Source organism: Mastigoproctus giganteus, chromosome 9 (genome assembly GCF_048544385.1).
Source record: "Mastigoproctus giganteus isolate SK-2022 chromosome 9, ASM4854438v1, whole genome shotgun sequence".
NCBI lineage: Eukaryota > Metazoa > Arthropoda > Arachnida > Uropygi > Thelyphonidae > Mastigoproctus > Mastigoproctus giganteus.
The window spans coordinates 99,789,186-99,810,502 of NC_143583.1; the positions used below are offsets into that span (position 1 = coordinate 99,789,186).

At 34.8% G+C, this 21,317-nt stretch overlaps 1 protein-coding gene across 2 annotated transcripts in view; it reads left to right on the plus strand.

Moving 5' to 3' along the window:
• LOC150080589 (4-hydroxybenzoate polyprenyltransferase, mitochondrial-like) overlaps positions 1-20,027 on the plus strand; it is a 39,475-nt gene extending 19,448 nt beyond the window's left edge. Inside the window, exons 4-5 of one of the 2 annotated variants that reach the window (XM_090381303.1) lie at positions 10,553-10,741; positions 19,691-20,027. In XM_090381303.1, the coding sequence (XP_090237429.1) occupies positions 10,553-10,741; positions 19,691-19,837 (336 nt within the window). In that variant the 3' untranslated portion in view covers positions 19,838-20,027. Of the gene's footprint in view, positions 1-10,552; positions 10,742-14,049; positions 14,181-19,690 lie in introns of those variants that run through there. The other variant, XM_090381304.1, reaches the window with a different exon arrangement.
• Positions 20,028-21,317: the final 1,290 nt, after the last annotated feature.

Below are 21,317 nucleotides of genomic sequence, written 5' to 3' on the forward strand. Positions count from 1 at the left end.
CTATTCTTGCTTTGAAACCCATGGTTATTAGGAAGTCTCTGTTCATTGCATCTAGTTTTTCCTTGTAGTTCTTCATAGAAGAGGTCTCTGTACTCGTCTGAATGGGGTTTATCCGGTGCATAGGCCTGGATTATCTTTATCACTGGCTTTTGCTCTTGAGTTTGCAGTCTTATTGATATTATTCTTGTTGATATTGGCTTTGCCTCGATTACAGCATCAGCTCAGTTCTTTTTTTATGACCAGTACCACTCCTCTATGATAGTTGTGTTTTCTACAGAGAAATAGATAATATTGTTCTGAGCATGTTGACATGTCATATTCTATTGGAGTTTTGGGCAAAGTAATGCAATCAGCTTGTCATTCCTGTGTTGCATAGCCCACAGTTAGAATAGGAACATTATCCTGGAAGAGAAAAACAGACCCACTATTTGACCTGTGACCCTAGCCGGGGAACCTGGCTGGGTGGTTAGGCTAAGCCCAAGTTTTTGGAAAGGCGTGCTCCTCTATCCATTGTGGGTACACTGCGTTCCCACTGGTGTGGTTATGTTGGGGATTGCCTCTGATGTTGTCCGAGAAAGGGGAAGGATTGATCTTCAAAGAGTCTTATTGATATTAGCATCCAGGATGTAAAGTTTCAGGGGTCATGGCAAGGATACAGACTTGACTGACTCCCCACTATAATGTTAATGAAATTAAATTCCAGCTATAAATATTAAATACATGTAACCCTCATATAACACGGTAGTTTGGTTCCAACAAAATCTCATGTAATGTGAAACTGTGTTATATGGGACTAAGAACCAGTACAAAAAGGGGGGGTTATGTTCCAAAAGCTAACAAAAATATGCAATTTTTTTTATAACTATTGGAAACTAAATTTTTATAGTAATAATAACTTAATATTTCAACTTTATTTTTATAATAGTAGTAACTTAAATAGTAATAACTGAACAAACATCTTACTTTACAAACTGTGATACTTATATGTGAGATAATGTACATTCATTTAATTTTCTTCCTCTTCATTGCTGCTAAGCACAATCTCTTCTGCAGCATCTAGATTTAGTGTACCTTCTGCTCTCTTTAAAAGTCACAAACTGCACCCTTTGAAGTCACAATTATTTTTTTATGGTCTCAAACAAGCAAAAGTTCAATAGCACAGAACCTAACCCAGGGCTCTCCCAACAAAATACAGTGGACTCCCACTTTAATTGATATGTGAAAATCTGAAAAATATTTTCCAGTTAGCAAAATAAAAATAAAAATAAATTTACGCTTACATACATAGCTTAATTAATACTAAAAATTGGTAGAAAAAACAACGTTCAACGATGTAATTAAATAGTTTAATAGAATGTTAACTGAATACAGGAAAAAAAGATTATATTTCAATGCCACTGTTAAAAAATCTAAAGGCTAGAACTAATGTACCCACTCTTTTTGGACAGGTCAAGTTGCACAAAATGGGACATCCTATTAGACACATTGTCTCTTATAGAAATTCAGCTTTTTCATCACTTGTGACATATTTATATGGGATTATTAGACCTTTACATTTGACACTAATATTAGCATTATTAGAGGCATGCGATGCAAGAAAGCAAGCTTATGCAGCATTAGCCAAAAAAAAAAAAAAAAAACTCAATCTCACCCCTCCATTCGTTCCAATGCCTGTCCAGCTCAGCCTTAAATTTATTTAGGCTATCAACTCCCACAATAAAAGATGCTGTGTGGGTGGTTGATTGGTGGATCAGACTTCCACCATGGACGTCTATTCCCCCCCCCCTCAGGTTCTTAATCTGAGCAAGAGGAAGAATCCCATCAGAATTCAGCTTGCTCAACTCATTCAAGGCCTTATACATCTCAATCAGATCACCTCGCAGGTACCTACTCTTCAGGCGCTGCAATTTTTCAGACTTAAGCCTTTCTTGGTAAGAGCACCCCTTTGTTCCCCTCACCAATCTTGTTGCCCTTCTTTGTACTCATTCTAGCAACTCTACATACTTCCTAAAATGAGGCCCCCAGACCTGTACACAGTACTCTAGGTGTGGGCTGACCATTGCCTTGTACAATGGGATAATCACCTCCCTGACCGTGCTAGCAAAATTCCTATATATCATTGACAAGACTACATGACCTGATCTGGCAGTCTGTCTGCACTTCTTAGCAAACTTCACATTTGACTGCACAATTACCCACAAGTCTTTTTCACTTTCCACTTCCTTAGTACAGTACCACACAGTTGGTAATTTTCTCTTGGGTTATTGCTACCCATTTGCAGTACTTTGCATTTGTCAATGTTAAACTTCAGTTGCCACTTTTCAGCCCATTTGCCCAACTTATCTAGATCCAGTTGGAGTAGCATACTGTCTTTACTGTCGTTAACAACCCTGCCAACCTTTGTATCATCTGCAAACTTGGACATTAAACCCAATATACCTTCATCGATATCATTGATGAATACACAAAACAACAATGGGCCCAGCACTGAACCCTGGTGAACTCCACTAATAACATTTGTCCATGAAGAGCAGTGTCCATTGATTACCACTCTGTTGTCTACCACTCAACCATTCCTTTATCCATTGTAGCAACTTACCATTAATGCCATACCACTCCAATTTATACAGCAGTCTTCTGTTTGCAACAGTATCAAAAGCTTTCCTGAAATCCAAGTATATGATATGAAAATTATTTTGACATTCAGTTTTTGAATGTCAAAATTATTTTTTTTAATAATTTCAGTTTTTGAATGTCAAAATTATTTTTGACATTCAAGGCCTCCCTTTAACAAACCCATGCTGTGTCTTAACTATTACTGCAGTCTTGTCTAGATGATCCTGCAATGCTTCTTTAACTAGTGGCTCCATTATTTTCCCTGGAACACAAGTTAAACTAACAGGTCTATAGTTACTTGTCACCTTTTGAACTCCCTTTGTGAATTGGTGATACATTTGCACACCTCCAGTCCATGACAACCTCCCCTGAGTCCAAGGAAACTCTCATAATTATGGCTAAGGGTTTGCTTACTCCCTTTGCTGCCTCCGTTAATAACTGGATAGATCCCGTTCACCCTAGGTGCCCTCCTTAGGATTAACTTCGATAATTTCTACTCCACTTTGCTTTCAGTTATTACAAAATCACTTAGCTCCCTGTTAGAGTTTGATAAACTTCTGACATTCCCCTCATTGAATAACTCCTTATGTGTGAATGTAGATGTAAAATGCTCATTCAGTTTATCAGCTACCTGAGCATGATCATCAATAGTAAACCCATCTGTGTTAAGTGGTCCAATGTGATTCATCCATTTCCTTCTAGAATTTACATAAGTAAAGAATTCTTTGCACCCTTTGCCAAGGATTTCTCGTAATCTGCCTTCGCCTGCCTAACCTCCTTTGTGACTTGATTACAGACAAGCTTATATCTGCCATAGGTTTCTGTTGTTATTTGGTTTTTAGGAGCATTAGCAACTAAGGCCATATTGCTCTGGGGATATGCGGTGGTCATTCCCTGACCTTTCCACATCCTCCGTATTTGGTGGTCATGGACTCGAACCCCGGTCTAATCAAGAAGCATGTGCTACGCACTGCTTCTCTTGCCCACCTGGCTACGGAGGCACCTCATAGGCTTCTGTGTCACCTGATAATTTATATGCATCCCATACATTTTTCTTCTTTGCCATGAGCCTCATTAATTCATCTGACATCCATTTAGGCCTGAACCTTGAACAGTATTTCTTAGTTGGAATGAAAAGCCCAGTAGCCTCCAAGCCTGAAGGCTTCCCATTTAGAATTCAACGTTGCTAACATCACACTGTACAGAATTTAAAAACTGTCTGAGACCCCTGTAGTCACCTTTACGAAAGCAAAAGTCCTTCTCTTTAGCCTTGATGGTAGTTACATCTTTAAGTAATTCCCATATCAATACATTGTGATCACTGTCACCCAGTCATTCCTTTATCTGCAAATTCTTAGTGCATGAATAATCACTGCTGATAATCAGATCAAGAGTATTACTCCCTCTGGTTGCCTCTCAAACATGCTGCTATAGAAAACAGCCATCCAATGAATCCAAAAAAATCTTGCTAGTGTGCAAGTGACCAACCCACAAATTCCATTCAATATCTGGAAAGTTAAAATCCCCCATTATAACACAGTCTGATTTACTGGCCCACTCTATTTCTCTGCACAATTGCTCATTAGGCCTATAACGCCCACTCTCATTTTTCCTTTCCCAGCTTATGTCACACCAAACACATTCAAAATTGCATTTTCTACCAACATCAGTTGGATGCACTTCCTTAGATTTTATGTGTGTCTTAACTAACAGCATAACCCCTCCTCCCTTCCTTCCTGTCCTGTCTATCCTTTCTGTACACATTGTACTCCCCAAATTCCAATTCTGCACTGCTCATATCTGTGTGACACCACGTCTCTGATATCCCAACAGTATCTGCCTTTGATGTCTCGACTAGCACTTCAAGCTCACCTGTTTCTACTTTTAGTTACCCTAACACAGCCCATGTATTTATTTGTTCCACTATGACTCCCAGAGTCCTGGAAATCTCCATTGCCTTGCTTTCCATGCTTCTGCTCATTCCAATAGATGAACCAAGAATCACTTTTGCCTCTGCCTGCAGCCACTGTTAACCTTGTCTGTGTATCCCCCCTCCCCAAGCTAGCAATTTTCCAACCCACTCAACACTGCCTTGATAGCATTAGCAAATATTCTTGCACCATTTCTATTTAAATGTTCCCCATCCCTGTAGAAGCAGTCTCTCCTGTTAACAAGCACAGAGCAGGCTGAAAAAAAATTCTACCCCTTGAGCCTTGCACAATCTCTCCAGGGCCGAATCGATCGACAAGGCTCTCATCATATACCCTCTTATTGTGTCTGGGCAGAAGTGCAGACACTTTCACATTCAACCCTAACTTGCGAATTTATTTCAACATTGACCTGTACTTTGAGTAAATCTGCAAATCTCTTACTCTTAATGTCATTAGTTCAAGCGTGTACAACAATATCACCATTTATGCCCTTAAAAGATGACATCTGCTCATTCAGTTTAAAGATTTCGGATATATTGTTTAATCAGTTAAAAGAGAAAAAGTTAAAGATGATAAATTAATCTCTCTAGATGTAGTTTATTTGTATATGAATGTACATGTCAAGTATGCATTAGACACAATGTGGGATCTAATTAACGACGATTCAGTAATTTTCAATAAGTCTAATTTACCAAAAAATGAAATATTTTACTTAATTAAATTTCTTGTTCAAGCCAATTATATTAATTTACAATCTAAAATTTATAAACAAATATTTGTATTACCGATGGGTCTTAAGCTTGAGCAGACTAGTTGCCGAAATTTACCTTAATAAAACAAACAGTTACATTTAACACCGTTTCTCCCAAATCTAACATTTTTATGATAGATACTTGGATGATAGATACAAAGGATAATATAGTTAATAATGTTTTGAATTTATTAAATAAGATACATACCATACTTAATTTTACTTTAGAAATAGAAAATCTACAGGAAAAAAGTTATAAATTTCCTAAATTTTACTTTAACTAATGTTGATGAGAATATACATTTCAAAATTTATAGGAAACCAACAAATACTGGCAAATTCTTACACTGTTCTACCTATCATCCATTCACATATAAATGGAGCATTATTTTTAATCAGTTTTACAATGCATACAAATATAGCTCTGCTCAAGAGTTATGGAACTTGCAAAAAGATTTCTAAATAGGGGTTACACATTTGGTACTATTATGAAGATAAGACAACAAGCAAAACAAACTTTAGATTGGTATAATGAATAACAGGTATGAGCAGAAACATTTTATTAAAGTTCCATATATACACTATTGGCATAAACAATTCATTAATATTTTTAAGAACACTGAATTTCAGATTATTGTCCAACCGACTACTAAACTCCATGATGTTTCGAAACATAGAGCGGTCAGCTCAGTTGCAACTATGGATGCACACAATGTTGTTTATAATATTACTTGCGGTGAATGCAGTTCCTCATATATTGGTTCAACACAAAATTATCTTTCAATGAGGATACAACAATATGCGGCATTGGTTAGGGCTAGAAGCACATGTGCTTTGGAATTTGCTTTCCATGCTATCAATGATAGTCATGTGTTCCGTTTTAAATACACAACAAGAATATATTAAGTTATTAATTGCTGAAACACTGGAAATGAGGTTAAATGCAAATTCCATTAATGTTAGCAGGCCTTACACTATTTCGGACTCGTGGTATTTTATGTGCATGTGTGAGTGGTAATTCACACATTGGTTAGTATAAATAATCAGTAGGGATTCGATAAGTTTATGTATACAAAAGAGTAGACATCATTCACAAAAAACACTTTACTTCTTGTGAGCATGGAATCTTCCCAAATAAGTTTAGTCCCTTATAAGAAGTTTAGACAATTTTATGTTTTTAGATATTTTAATTCCATGTACATTTATCTTATGTTTCTTAAGGATTAATTTGACAATTGTTTTCAGTTCTCATGTTAGCATGCGACATCAATAGGGTTTTTTGGGGGTGTTGATGGCTGTTGGCTTCCCCTGGCTTTTATTGATGTGTTACGTTGAGGATGAGAATTGAATGCATGATAATCTTTTAATATGTATCTATTTTTATAATTTTAATGTAGTTTTTAATTAAACATGGGATATTTATTCGTTATAATCACATAATCCTTTGACTGTGAGGGTTAAGATAATTCTGGTCCTACATAAAGGTATGTGGTTTCCTCTTATAGTTTCTAATAATAACTTTAGTAGGACATATTGAGCTTTATCACTCTTACAATCATAATTAATTAATTAATTAATACATACTGTGATATGTTCGTACTAATAAATATTTCAGTAAAAATGATAAGTGATTAATAACAAAGAACATGACACGCACAAGTTGCAACAAACATGATACGGAGTAATGAGTTTCTGAAAATTTTATTTATGATTTTTATATGAGTGAATATTTCAAGAAAGGGGAAACACATTTCACTATAATAGTGTGAAAACCCACAGAATTCCAGCTATCGGTACTATATCAAATGCAAGAGAGTTTACTACCCATTTATAATTGATTACACTAACAGAAAAGACCAGGAAACTGCAAATTGTTTTTATTGTTTTATGGTAGTGGCCTCCAAAAATGCTTTGGAAAAATACCATGAAGGCAATAGCAACTAGCGAGTCAATGGCAGGGATTCACAAAAAGGAATGGAAATGTTGAAAATTACATCTTACTTAATAGCAGGGTTTTCCTAGCTCAAAAATACCGTGTTGTGTGAGATTTCCATCAATTCTCAAACTGTGTTAGAGCGAAACAGTGTTGTAGAAGTACAGTGTTATACAGGTGTTGCCTGTATACGAAACCATGGCCATCCAGTGGTTTCAGCAGAACTCACAAGCCAATGTCCTTAACATGAAGATACCTACAAACTTATCATCCAAATAGCAGTTGAAACAGAAATTCCCAAAACATGCATCATGGGAGCTAGATTTCACTTTTAAAAAATAAGTCTTTTACATTACACTGAACCAGTTGATGATGTATAACAAAAGTCCCGCATTAGGACTTTTGGTTCTTCCCTTTTCCATATCCTATGGGTTTAGTTTATAATTGACAAGCAAAGAAAGAAGTGCACTGTTTTTCTCAATGATAATTTTAACTATGCTAAATTTTAATCTTCTCACATTTTAATTTCTTCACTCATGATTTAACCATACATCAGGAGGTAAGCTATACTAGAAGTGTTGCAACTTTTAAACTTTAAGAATGTGCTAATTGCCTTTACCAGAATTCTCTTTTAAAAATTAAAAAATTTGAATAAAAAAATAAATTTTTACTCTGTTTTCTTTTTTTTCTTTAGAAGTAATAATATCCTTTACATCTATTTGTATATCACTCAAGTTTAATTTCATGAACTTATGGTGAATTCCACAGAATTACTTCAATTGCAACTTTTGAAAGCAAAAATCAGACAACAGTAGATAGCAGGTATAATGTAGTGATATTTCAAAGCTATTTTCATGTTATCTATTAAAAAAAAAAAATCTACTATTAGTTGGAAACGTAGATAAGAAATGGCAGCATATAATGGACAATTTGTACATAAGCACATTATTTGAAATGTGCTCAAAATTATGGGAAAAATGAAGATTTACTTATGTGCCTACATATTCGAAAGGGTTAATCGCATAATATCTGTGAAATAAGTATTGTTTCAGTTTTTTAATAAACTGAAACAATACTTAACAGAAAGTTGGTTAAAAACATAGATGTTGTGTTTACCTTATACAGAAATGATATTTGTATTAGAGTAGAAAAAGGTGAAAATTGTAATGTGCTTATTGAAGGAGTATGATCTTAGCTTTCAACAGTTTGATATAAAAACACAGTTTTTCAGTGATGAAAAGTGTGAAAAGAAGTTTTTTAAAATTATCTAAATAAAATAAAATAATTGTATATATACACCGATGAGCCAAAACATTATGACTACCCACCTAATATGATGTTGGTCCTCCACTTGTGGCGTCTCCGTAGCCAGGTGGGAAGGAGCAGCAGTGCGTACCACACGCTTCTTGATTAGACCGGGGTTCGAGCCCGTCACCACCAAATATGGAGGATGCGGAAAGGTCAAGGAATGACCACCGCATATTCCGGAGCAATATGGCCTTAGTTGCTAATGCTCCTAAAAACCAAACAACAACAACAACAATCCTCCACTTGCAGCCAAAATAGCTCTACCCGGCGAGGCATGGATGCTACAAAATTTCTAAATGTCTTGTGGTACCAACACGTAACCAGCAGATCCTTTAACTCCTGTATGGTCCGTGGTTGAGACACCGCAGATCGGAGTTGCTGTTCCAACACAAACCACAAATGCACCATGGGATTGATGTCTTGGGAATTTGGAGGCCAGGGCAATACCTGGAAGTCCATGTGCCATCACTTCCCCAGGTAAACAACATACATGTACCTGGCCGTCCACATGATGCAACAGGAAATGTGATTCATCGGACCAGACTACTTTCTTCCAATCACTCAAGGTCCAGTTTCAATGCTCGTGTGCCCATTGTAGGTGCTGTTGCCGGTGGACCATGGTTAGCATGGGCACTCTGAGCGGCCTGTGGCTATGCAGTCCCATTTTCAGCAGGGTTCGATGTACTGTATGTTGTGACACACAACTCCCATCACCAGCGAGTTGTGCCCTTCTGTTGCCACATACCATCCGGGAGAGCCTTCGCTCACCTCGAACATCGATGAGCCATGGTCATCCAACACCTCGCCAGCGGTTCCTGGGTTTTCCCTCTGACCACTTTCGGTAGGTACTAACCATGGCTGACTGTGAGCATCCCACCGGCTGTGCCGTTTTGGATATGCTCTGACCCAGTCGTCTGGGTCAGAGCAATTTGGCCTTTGTCTTAAGTCCGCTGCATTTCTCATCTGAAGAACAAGAGTAACACTATTAACGGAGCTCAGTATCAGGTGTTTTTTATACAGTGTCCCGTGCACATCCGTAGTTCACCTGCAGTTGCTTCGATTTGCATAATGACTCGCTGGTCTTAATGTTTTGGCTCATCGCTGTGCATTGGTGTGATTTTTGGTGAGAAGTTTATTTTCGCATTTCATTGTATAATGTAGACACTTATACAAATAATGCTCATCTAACTTGCAAATTCATGCAACTGACCTATTACTGTATTATGAGTTAATTAATTAAAGTGAAAAATTAGTTTACTTTTGATTCCTGTTAACCACAGAAAATGGAAAAATTCAATTTAAAAAAAAAATTTGACCTGCCATTAATGTAGTGTGATATGTACATTTCCCTTATTGGTCTACTTTGAAGCTGGCACCTTTTATCATGAAACATCTGTCAAGCCCTAGTTCCCTTACCAATTTTTTGATGAACTCGAGGTATTAATTAGCTTTATGGTTTAATTGCTGAGTGTGTGCATTCATCTTTCAGTGACATATAGTTAACTGGTTTAAAACTGCATCTAAAGATGTGCATTGAAATTTATATATAATAAGTAACACTCCCAGGATTTGTGGAAGGGGGAGTTTAAAGCAGTTTCCTGGTTATCATTAGCCTTAATCATGTAGCAGTAAAAAATTCCACATGATTTTTATCATGGGGGTGCTGTAGTCCCTTTATCCCCATCTGAGACTGCCACTGTATACAATCAGCAGATATTTAACTTAGTATGCAGTATTTATTTAAATATATATATATATATATATTTGTTTACGTTGATCTTTTTTTTAACCATTTTTCATAATCATATTTTTTATATATATATTATGTAAAAAGGACAAGGAAGAAGATATTTTAATTGGGATCCCCATCTGAGACTGCCACTGTATACAATCAGCAGATATTTAACTTAGTATGCAGTATTTATTTAAAAATATATATATATTTGTTTACGTTGATCTTTTTTTTAACCATTTTTCATAATCATATTTTTTATATATATATTATGTAAAAAGGACAAGGAAGAAGATATTTTAATTGGGGTCAAGTCAACTGCCCTTAAATTTGGTGTTGATACCTGGAAATGGTTATTTGGCTTTTCTGCTTCCATGATTTCGAGTCTTATTGTTACTGGTATGATTTGTGATCAGACATGGCCTTATTATGCTGCTGTTGGTCTCACTGGAATCCATATTTTAACACAGGTAACTTTGTATAAATACATAATATATTAATTCTGAATTTATTGCTTTTTTTGGAAATTTTTAAGACCAACTTTGACAGGTACTGTCCCCTTAAATTTACAAAAAAGTTTTCCTCCTTGTTTTGTTTTCTTATATATGATATGTGTTGGTTTATTTTCAAAGAAAATATTTTTTTTGTACTTTAAAAATAATTTTGGTTTTTATGCAAATAAGTGTCTGTTTGTAATTGCTCATTTACTTGTGATTTTTCATGAAACATTTAATGTTTTGAAAATTCCAGAAGGACTATATTCCTTGGAAACCATTACATACATTTATACCAATAATAATAATAATAATAATATAGAAGGAAATATCTACTGTGCATTTAAGAGAGAATGCTGTTTTAACCTATTGGGAGGTACATATATTTTTAATATATATCTTTTGCACTCCAAAACACTTCCATTTGGCTGTAGTTCTCAATGCTTTTCAAGGTGTTTTCTCTATTGAAATTTAGTGTGGTCCGTTAAATAGAGTAAAATTATTGCAAGGTTTAGAGTTTGTTCACTTCTTAATCTACATATTAAGAAGTGAACAATTTTATAATATTAAATGTATACTATTGTAATATATCTAAAAGTTCCTATGTAAAAGTGCTGTAACAGTTAAGCCTAGGGAAAAGTTGCTTATACAGGCTGACTTCGATTAACACGATTAATTCATACCACGAGTGCATTGCGCAAAACGGAAACGTGGTAATCGAATATAATAATCAATAGGAAAAATTATAATTGGTCCTTGACCTTCTGGAATGTCCATAAATAATTTTTAAAATACCTTTTAAATAACTTTTTAACTGTATACAATGTAAAAGATAATAAAAATAATTATGGAATTAAATGTTTATTGCATAAAACAGCGGTTCCCAAACTGTGTGCCGTGGAATATTTTTAAATTTTCGAGGGAAACACAGCGATACTCAACATCTGTCGGACACCCCGTGAACTATTAGCTCGAGGTAGTTCAGTTTCAACATTTCTTATTAAATACACAATGAAGAAATGACTGTTGCAGAAATATTTGAACAGTGTTGACTTTCTCTTTTCATCAGTCAATTTCCGATAGCCGACAACAATCTTCTCTGGGCCCTGGCGAAATAAATATCGCAGAGAACCTCAAACCGTTGTTTGAGGTTCTCTGCGATATGAAAGATTTCATCTAGTTCTTTTACCATTATCTCCTTTGCAGTAACATTTTCATCTGGCTCATTTAAAAATTTGAACTTTTAAATTCAAGTCTGTATTGACTTTATTAGTGGGAGACAAACTAACACGTCTTCTTCCGATGGAACTTACTGAGGCGAGCAGCAGGCAAACGTTTGTTTATTGCCCATCCGACGTGCAGTAAGCTTAACGCGCGATTCAAATCTTTTTCAACTAGCGCATAAAAAAAATCACGTTAACTGGAAATTTGCATCGTGTAAAGCGAAGTGGTATAATTTTTTTCAAATAGCGGTAACTGAAAAACGCGTTAATCGAACTCGCATTATGCGAGGCCTGACTGTATAACGATTCTTAAAGTAAAATTAGATAATCCACTGACAAGCTTTATTTATCATTCATTAATTTTCAGATAAGAATAGCCACCATGTTCTGACCAGTTATAAAATTAGGTAAATTATTTTCTACATGATCAGGCATATCTTGTAAGGAAACAGTTACATTCAGATATAGTGTGGAAATCATTTTAAACCTTTTGTTTATTTTAATACTTAGCAAATTTCTATTATATTATTGCCATAGAGTGCTGTGGGGTGGCAATCATGTTAAGGTTGGTTGTTTTTATCACCTCTGAACTTGTTTTATCCCACCATCATTGGTTCAAATTTGACCATAATATCTGTATTAGTCTACCAACTGTACTATTGTGAACTGCTGGTCTCTGAAATGCTACACATTAAAATACATGAAGTTCATCAATGTTTGGTGACTGTTCATTATGTCTTATATGTGTAACTGTGCAAGTTTTGCACAAGAAGTAATTTCTATCCACCTTACAAAAAATAGATTAGCCCATGAATGAATAGATGCATGCTGGTTTTGAAAATATTGTCATTCTCATCCTTAAACTGTGTAATTGAAAATTTTTGTCTTACTTTGAGGAAAGTTTTTTTATTATTCATTTGAGTTTTTGGTTGGTATCTGCTGCAGTGGAACCAAATTACTCTTATGCTGTTATCAGCAATATTAGTGTTGGGGGGGTTCCTTCTCTGTAAATATCATGAGTCTATATGGTTTATTGCTTGGTAAGTGGTTACTCATAACTGTCAAGATTGCACTCGGCATACCTTTTTATAATTTTAATATGGGGATTTATCACATTAATCCTAATGTACTAGGTTTTGGAAGTGGTTCTGAGTTTGAAGAAATACAACATGGAGCACAGATAATTTTCTTTAACGCTCACTTAAATAATTAACAAGGTATACTAGTATTCTTCTTTTTATATATATATATATACACACACACACACATACATTGTGCTGTTATTAAAGCTTATGATTTAAATTCTGGTAAAGTGTATATGATTATTTCTTTATCACTTGCTATGTTAATGCTATTGTCATGTGGCAATTTGACATTATACGTGCATGAAATAATACTGGTCAACTGATTAATGTTTCAGTGTTGGTCGATTTAATCTAATTTCTGGTATTTATTTATTAATGTTATTTATTTATAGGTATTTAAGTGTATATGGAACAGGTTACCAAGTTAGCATATGTGGGCTAACTTTAGGGCCCTAACTAACAGGTCCCCAGGCTAAAGTTAGCCCACATATGCTAACTTGGTAACCTGTTCCATATACACTTAAATACCTATAAATAACATTAATAAATAAATACCAGAAAATAGATTAAATCAACCAATATTGAAACATTTAAATCAGTTGACCAGTATATATATATATATATATATATATATATTAGTCAGCTGAACTAGTTTGATTAAAAAATTATCATGAATCTGTAGTCCATCACTGTGTGAAGGCTTATCTCACTCCTTTGCAGTTCACTTGGCACATTATAGCCCTAGTTGCTAATGTGCCATTAAAACCCAAACAACCAACCTTTTCCAGTTCACTTGTACCAGAGTCCAACCCCCCCCCCCACTGCTCACATTTGTCCTCTACTATCTATATACCCAGCAACTATTCCTTTCTTGAACCCTACTATCAATTGTCTGTTCTATGTTGATAACATTAAAGAAATATGGAGACTCATTAGTTTCCTGTGATCAAGTAAAATAAATAATTTCATTTGCTAGATTCTTGATTGGTGTCCTTGAACCAATGAAGAGGAAGTTTGTTTTTGCTCATCCTTTCCCATGGAATGTTGTCTCAGCTTACACCACATTCAGTCTGTTTCCATCAGTAGTTCATGTCACTTGGACTTCTCAACTAGTTTAGAGAGGCATTACCCCAATAAAATAATATGCAGTGAGCATGTTATGTTTTTTTTTTTTTTTATTTGATTATACATTTATTTATTAATTTTTTTTATCATACTTAAATACTTATATCCCAGCTACATATGAATATCTCTTTTTCTAAAATATCGTATCCCATCTTGAACAACATTGGCAAATCATCATCAAAAGGTAGATAAGGAACAAGAATTTAGAGTTGAATTTAATTAAAGAGTATCATTGCTGTATACAAAGAGCTTTAAGTTTTGATCAAATATTAGGAGGCTTGAGAATTAAAATGGTGGTCTTATCAAAAAAAAACAGTAGACTAAAATCAGATTGCCACTGCATGCAACATTATTGCAGTATCAAAGAAGCTTGAAAACAACTATACAGGAGAAGTCATTGCCAGGTTACAGTTTGAGCCATTTACTGGTATGGCAAAAAATAAATCTAGGAGTGGTACATGATGTTGTATACACCATTTAACTTTTTTGGGATAAAAGGGAAAAACTATTAAGTGATGAACTTTATAATTTTATTCTGAATGAAATCTAAGTTTTGTTTTGATGCTATATTGGAAATATCTTTAATAACAGTAATTTTTAATATAGGGTTGCACTGGCATATCATGGCCTTAGTCACTCATGCACCATCAATATCAATCAGTCATTATAGGGTTGCAGATTGTATTTCAATGCAGTAGCTGAAATCAGATCACAAAGATCTTTACTTGCAGCAAAGCTTTGGATAAGCTTTGGTGGTCAAACTCCACTCATGTCTTTACCTGGAGCAAAGATCTCAAAGACCATGGTTGAAATCAAATGCAACACAGCATTTGTTTTATTTGAACATCAATTTTATTATCTAAAAGAAATTATTTGCCAACTACCTCACTTTTGACATTCAGTGGCATGAACAGCAAGTGAAATCGAACCCAAAATTCAAAGCTCTACAGCAAATCATGAACAAATGTGCAGTGCACTTTATAAAGAAATTTTTACAGCTTTACTTCTGCAAATAAAAATTAATTAATCATGCAGATCAAAAGTGAATACCATACTTGAGGAATATTAAAATTAGCAACATACTAAAATTCACATTTCTGTAATTCTAGCAGGTATTTTAAGTTTTATGTGTGTACTACAAACTAACATGATCATCACCACCCATTTTCAATCCACTGCAGGATGAAGGCCTTTCCAGTTCCGTCGTGCTTGGTCTTTTCCTCTTCACACTGAACATGATGATGTGCACTAACTCGTTCAGTTAGTGACTTTCCTGTAGCCTGAGGCTTTTAGCCCTAAAATCTTTTTAGTGTATATTGTTGCACCATCTGGCATCTCTCATATTGCAGAGTTATATACTTCATAACTAGGTTGTCACTTATTGTAACACCAGGGTACCTACCCACCCACTGATGAGAGGCCAAAAAGCCTTGAAACGTTGTAGTCTGGGTGGTGGTATCTGCTGAGAATAAGTAACATTAGTCTTCTCCGCTGGAGAAGTGTTCCTTATTCGAGAAGTGCATTATCAGGACAACTTGTTGTGAAGGCATTCACAATATGAGATATGATATAACAAAAATGATGCTATTTCACCTACTTCGATGATTTTCTACGAATTAACATGGTGCTATGGCCCTGAATATATTTAATAAGCTGAATGTGAATGGCATTCTTCCTCTTGCTAAGACTGTACACTTGAGGGGGCATAAATTTAATTTGAGGAAGGATGGTTGTAGGACGGATGTATGGAAGTGGATGGTTTGAATAAATTTAGAGAACTAGACAGAGTCCTGGAAGGCAAGAATGGGTGTGCACATGTGTGTTATTTTTTTATTTTGTTGATATACAAGCTTGCTTTCTTCCATCATTTTTCACTACTACTAGCATTCCCGTTTTATTTTATTTATAGCAGCAGGTAGCTTTATGAGACTGGAATAATAGCTTTTCATCACAGTACAGCCCTTTCGATGGTAATCTGTTAGTATTAGCATTAGTAGAGGCATATGATGCAAGAAAGCAAGCTTATGCAGCATCAGCCAAAAAAAAACCACTCCCATTTCATCCCTCCATTCGTTCGAAATACCTGTCTAGCTGAGCCTTAAATTTATTTAGGCTATCAACTTCCACAACAAAGGATGGAAGTCTGTTCCACCAACCAACTACCCGCTGGCTAAAGGCAAATTTCTGCACATCTATCCTACATCTGTCTTTCCTCAATTTGAATTTATGCCCTCTCAGGTGATTATTCTGAGCAAGAGGAAGAATCCCATTGGCATTAAGCATGCTCAAACCATTCAAGGCTTTATACACTTCTATCAGATCGCCTTGCCGGTGCCTAGTCGCCAGACACTGTAATTTGCAAAACTTAAGCCTTTCTTCGTAAGAGCAACCCTTTGTTCCATTCACTAATCTTGTTGCCCTTCTCTGTACTCGTTCCAGCAGCTCTACATCCTTCTTGAAATGAGGCCTCCAGACCTCTATACAATACTCAAGGTGTGGCCTGACCATTGCCTTATACAAGGGAATAATCACCTCCTTATCCCTGCTAGAAAAATTCTGTATATCATTGACAAGACACCATGAGCTACTCTTGCAGCCCGTCTGCACTGCTCAGAGAACTTCATATCTGCTTGCACAATTACCCAGGTCCTTTTCATTCTCTACCACTGTCAGTGTAGTACCACAGAGTTGATATGTTTCTCTGTGGTTACTGTTTCCCATATGTAGTACTTTTCATTTGTCAATGTTAAGCTTTATTTGCCACCTCTCAGCCCATCTGCTCAACCTTTCCAGATCCTGTTGCAGCAGCATAGCGTCAGTAGTGTCCTTAACAACTCTGCCAACCTTTGTATTGTCTGCAGACTTGGACATTAAGCTTGATATACCATCATCAATATCATTTATAAATACAGAAAACAACAATGGACCCAAACTGAACCCTGAGGGCCTCCACTAATAAAACATTACACCATGCTGATCCAGAAAAACTGAGAGCATCACCTTGCCAGGACTTTGTTTCACCATTGCCTTCTTGGTGGGTGGTGATTTTGCATGCTTCCATTGTTTTGACATTTGTTTAGTTTTGGAATCATAGTGATGGATCTAAATTTCATTCATGATGACTAGCCATGAAAAGAAAACTCCTCTTGCTTTTCCTGGCACATCAACAACATTTCATGTGCACATTGTGCCCTTTCCTTCTTCTGGTAAGCGGTCAGAAGTCTGCGACCCCATCTAGCAGACACTTTATTCATACTGAACTATTGATGGATGATGTTCTCCACAGACCCTACACTAATTTTGAGTTTTACTACTAGTTCTTTGATGCTAATACAGTGATCTTCTGGAATTAATGCCTTAATTTTTGCAACACTCTTCTGTAACAGCAGTTGCTGGGTTTCCCAGGATTTTTTCATCATGCAGTGAGGCTCTTCCACATTTGAATTGTTTATACCAACATACAACAGCATGTTGATAACCTGGGCAGTCTTCTCCATGAACAGTGACCATTTCTTTGTGTGTTTTCGTCTTGCAGGAAGAGGAACCAAATCTCTGATCTATATTCAACTTTATCCGATGTGACGCTTTGCTTCATTCAGCACTCCAAAAAAAATTATCAGATCAAAAAAATTTGTGTGGCTGCTATAAAGATTTCAAGGTATGAAACAAAAAAAAAAAAAAAAAAAAAAAAAAGTTCATCTTTCCATCACAACTACTTCAGGGTAAATACAATTATTTTATTTTATTTTTTTTTTTTAAACCCCCTCTTATCTGTTATCAAAGGTTCATGTTAAATATGAAATAAACATCACCTGCACTGTGAGTGAGTTCTATAAATTAAACAAACTGCACCATAAATGATTATAATATTCTCTAACATCCCTTTACTAAAATCAAGGTGGTTATATTATCCAGGACAAGCAAATGTTTGGGGATTTCATTAAAAAAGTGGAGTGGTATTTTTTTTTTTTTTTTTTTTCGATGTAGTATAAGCTTGCTTCCATGCATCATTTTGCTAGTACTAATAGAAGTGATTAAGTTATGGTCGTTGAAAGAACTAGTAGTTGGAATTCAGTTAGAAATAATATTGAAGATTGTTGTGAAAATGAACATTTGATTGCACTTCAGTTCATAGATTTGTGATATGAATTTTAGAAAAGTTATACAAGAGAATCACTCATGTTATCATGTGGAAATATTGCCTAAAATTTTATACATTAGTAGAACTCAGGGTATAATGATATACAGAACTTCAGCTGCCAGTGCAAATGCAAGTGACCAAAAAAAAAAAAACCCAGTAAGGAATAAAAGATATGTAATAGCATTGCAAATCATTTCATAGACTAAGTGATATGCTTAACTTTGCCTAACAGGCACCAGCTGATGACAAGTGATGAAGAACACTTGTAAATTTGCAGCTTCAAACCAAGTCCAGGAAAATCATGTTCAGTGGAGGACTGCAAGCATACTGTGCAGTATTGGGTTAACAATAGTGGAAGAAGCATAATAGGTTTTCCACTGTACACAACAAATTTTGCTTTGTTTCATCAGAGCCAGCTTTTAAAGAAGCATAAAATTGACACAAACTCCTTCAACAAAAGTCAAAGAACATTTTATAGATAGCTGTTTGAGCAATTCGTTGAAGCTAGATCCTTAAATCAGTCAAATCAGCACACCTCTAAAACTTTTAAAAATTCCACCTGGAACAACAAGATACATTCAACTGCTGGATAATGAATTCTTTTGTCTATGGAAAACACATGACCAGAGCTTTTCAGATGATCTTCATCTGAAACAAAACTTGAGTTTTAACTATTTCAGTGAAACAGCGTGTTTGAAGGTTTTACTTACTAATTTTTACTTTTAATTACCACAATTTCACAATCTTTTCAGTTAGTTGTGGCATGCAACAGAATATTTCCCCATGCAACCACAAACTTTCAAAACATCAGCACAGTTTTGTCTCTATCAAATGTCTGCAGGAATGTCAAATGATGATGATCGTGATTATTTGATATTAACGGTGCAAATTAAATATATGCTTCTAGCATGCCGCTGATACATATGTCACCTTTCTGATGTCTATATGTAGTCTTAGTGTTCTGTTTTCAATATGTAATTTTTGGTTCCTAGTAATTAATTTCTACTGTTTATAGCAGCAAATTCATTTTAAGTTCAGAATTTGTGAATCACACTATTGACTGTGTTTCCCTGTTAGGTTTGATTTTTACGTGCAGCTTTTTTCTGTTTAATACAATAGATCATAATTTTTTATACCAAGAATTGAATAAAAAAGTATTATAATACACAAAGATATATATAATTTAAGTTTCTTTTCATCTGTATGCCTAAAAATTAATGACTATTTTTACATCCGAGCTTATAAAACCTCATTAGAAAATATTATATAATTCAAAAATAAAGCTGGTCATTTTGTTTTATATTCACAGGTTCATTTTGTTTCTTGTTTCATGCCATTGTTTTTATTTCAGAGTCTAACATTGAATATAAATAGTCCAGATGAGTGCTGGTCAAAATTCAAATCAAATAAATGGGTTGGATGGATTTTATTCGCAGGAATAATTTGTGGCACTTTAATAAAAGAACCCACTACAATTTCTAAAGAAAAAAAAAATTAAACTCTCTCTTATATAATATGAGTGGGCTTGTGTATATATTTGTTTGTATGTGTAGTATACAGTGTAGAAGAGAAACCATTCAATTGGCAGGCCAGGCTAATGGAGACATGCCCTATGAGTACATTTCATATTTTATGAACTGTAAATTATATACATATGTATAGTATGTATGAAATAGTTTTTGCCATATTATAAAAAATGCTTTATTGTAAATACATTAATGCCAAAATTATCTTTTAAAAGAGATATTAAGAGAGTAACGTATGTATAAACATAACATTAAATTTCAAGTATAATTTAAGTATATTCATCGGAATAAAAATTCTTCTGATAAATAGACTTGTTGTAACTGATCAATAAAGTCTGCTTGCTCTTTTTTTTTTCCTTGTTTTGTTTGAATTAATGTTTCATCAGAAGGTAAATATCACAATGTGATCTTAGTTTAAGTTATTTATCTGGGTTTGTGATGCAACAGTTTCATATTCCTATCTAAACTTAAAATATAGAACTCTAGTTCATACATAAATATTGATGAGATAGAAAATTAATAAAAGTTGAAACAAGAACAAAGTATGAACATCTTACATTCTCCAAATAGACCAAAACAGGGATTAAAAACAATGTGATTGGATGGTTAAAAGGCAGAAGGGGCTGAACTCCAAATTATGGGTACACCTTGTCATTGTGTTGCAGGCCAAATTCAGGATGGATTCAAGGAAAAGCAATGCAGGTTTTTTTTTTTTTTTTCCAATTTTTTTTCAGCATGAAAAAATTAGGTTAGTTTATATGCCAGTAATTCGGGACTGATTCAAGCAAAAGAAGCCACTTCCTCTGGAGGTTTACCCATAAACTGGAACATAAAGCAAAAATGTTAACTGCAACTGAGAAAAACATGGTAGTAAGAGAATTCTCATTTTTATTACAAATTTTATGAAATTTAGCTTTCAGTGCTTGTGTGTTTCACTCATTCTAATTAACCAGTAATAATTATGGACACTTCACTACATGGATTATGAACAGAAAAATTTATTAAGGGATTAAAGAATAATTGCTGTGCTGAGTTTAATTGTTGCACATGAATTTTGACATTGAAGTAAGAATATAAAAATGAACTAGCCACATATTATTCTACTTTGTCAGACAATCTAGTTGCATAAAACAACTTTCATACTCTGTTTCCTGGGTCTATCCCTCTTGGCATCAGGATTGTTAAATACTGCTGCAACATTAAACTGACCTCTTAAGATCTGGTTGTGAATCACGCTGTAATTGAGAGATTTGGTTTTCATAAAATTAATTATTTTTAATGCACACATTATTACACACAAGAATTCCATTGACATCAGTATTGGGAAATGCAGTGCATATCAATGGTACATCTTTAACAGTTGGTTTCTTTGTGTCGTTTTCGAACCATAGATAATCACTTTTCAGATTTTTAACAATGTTTTTATTATCTTATAAAATACTAAAACTGATT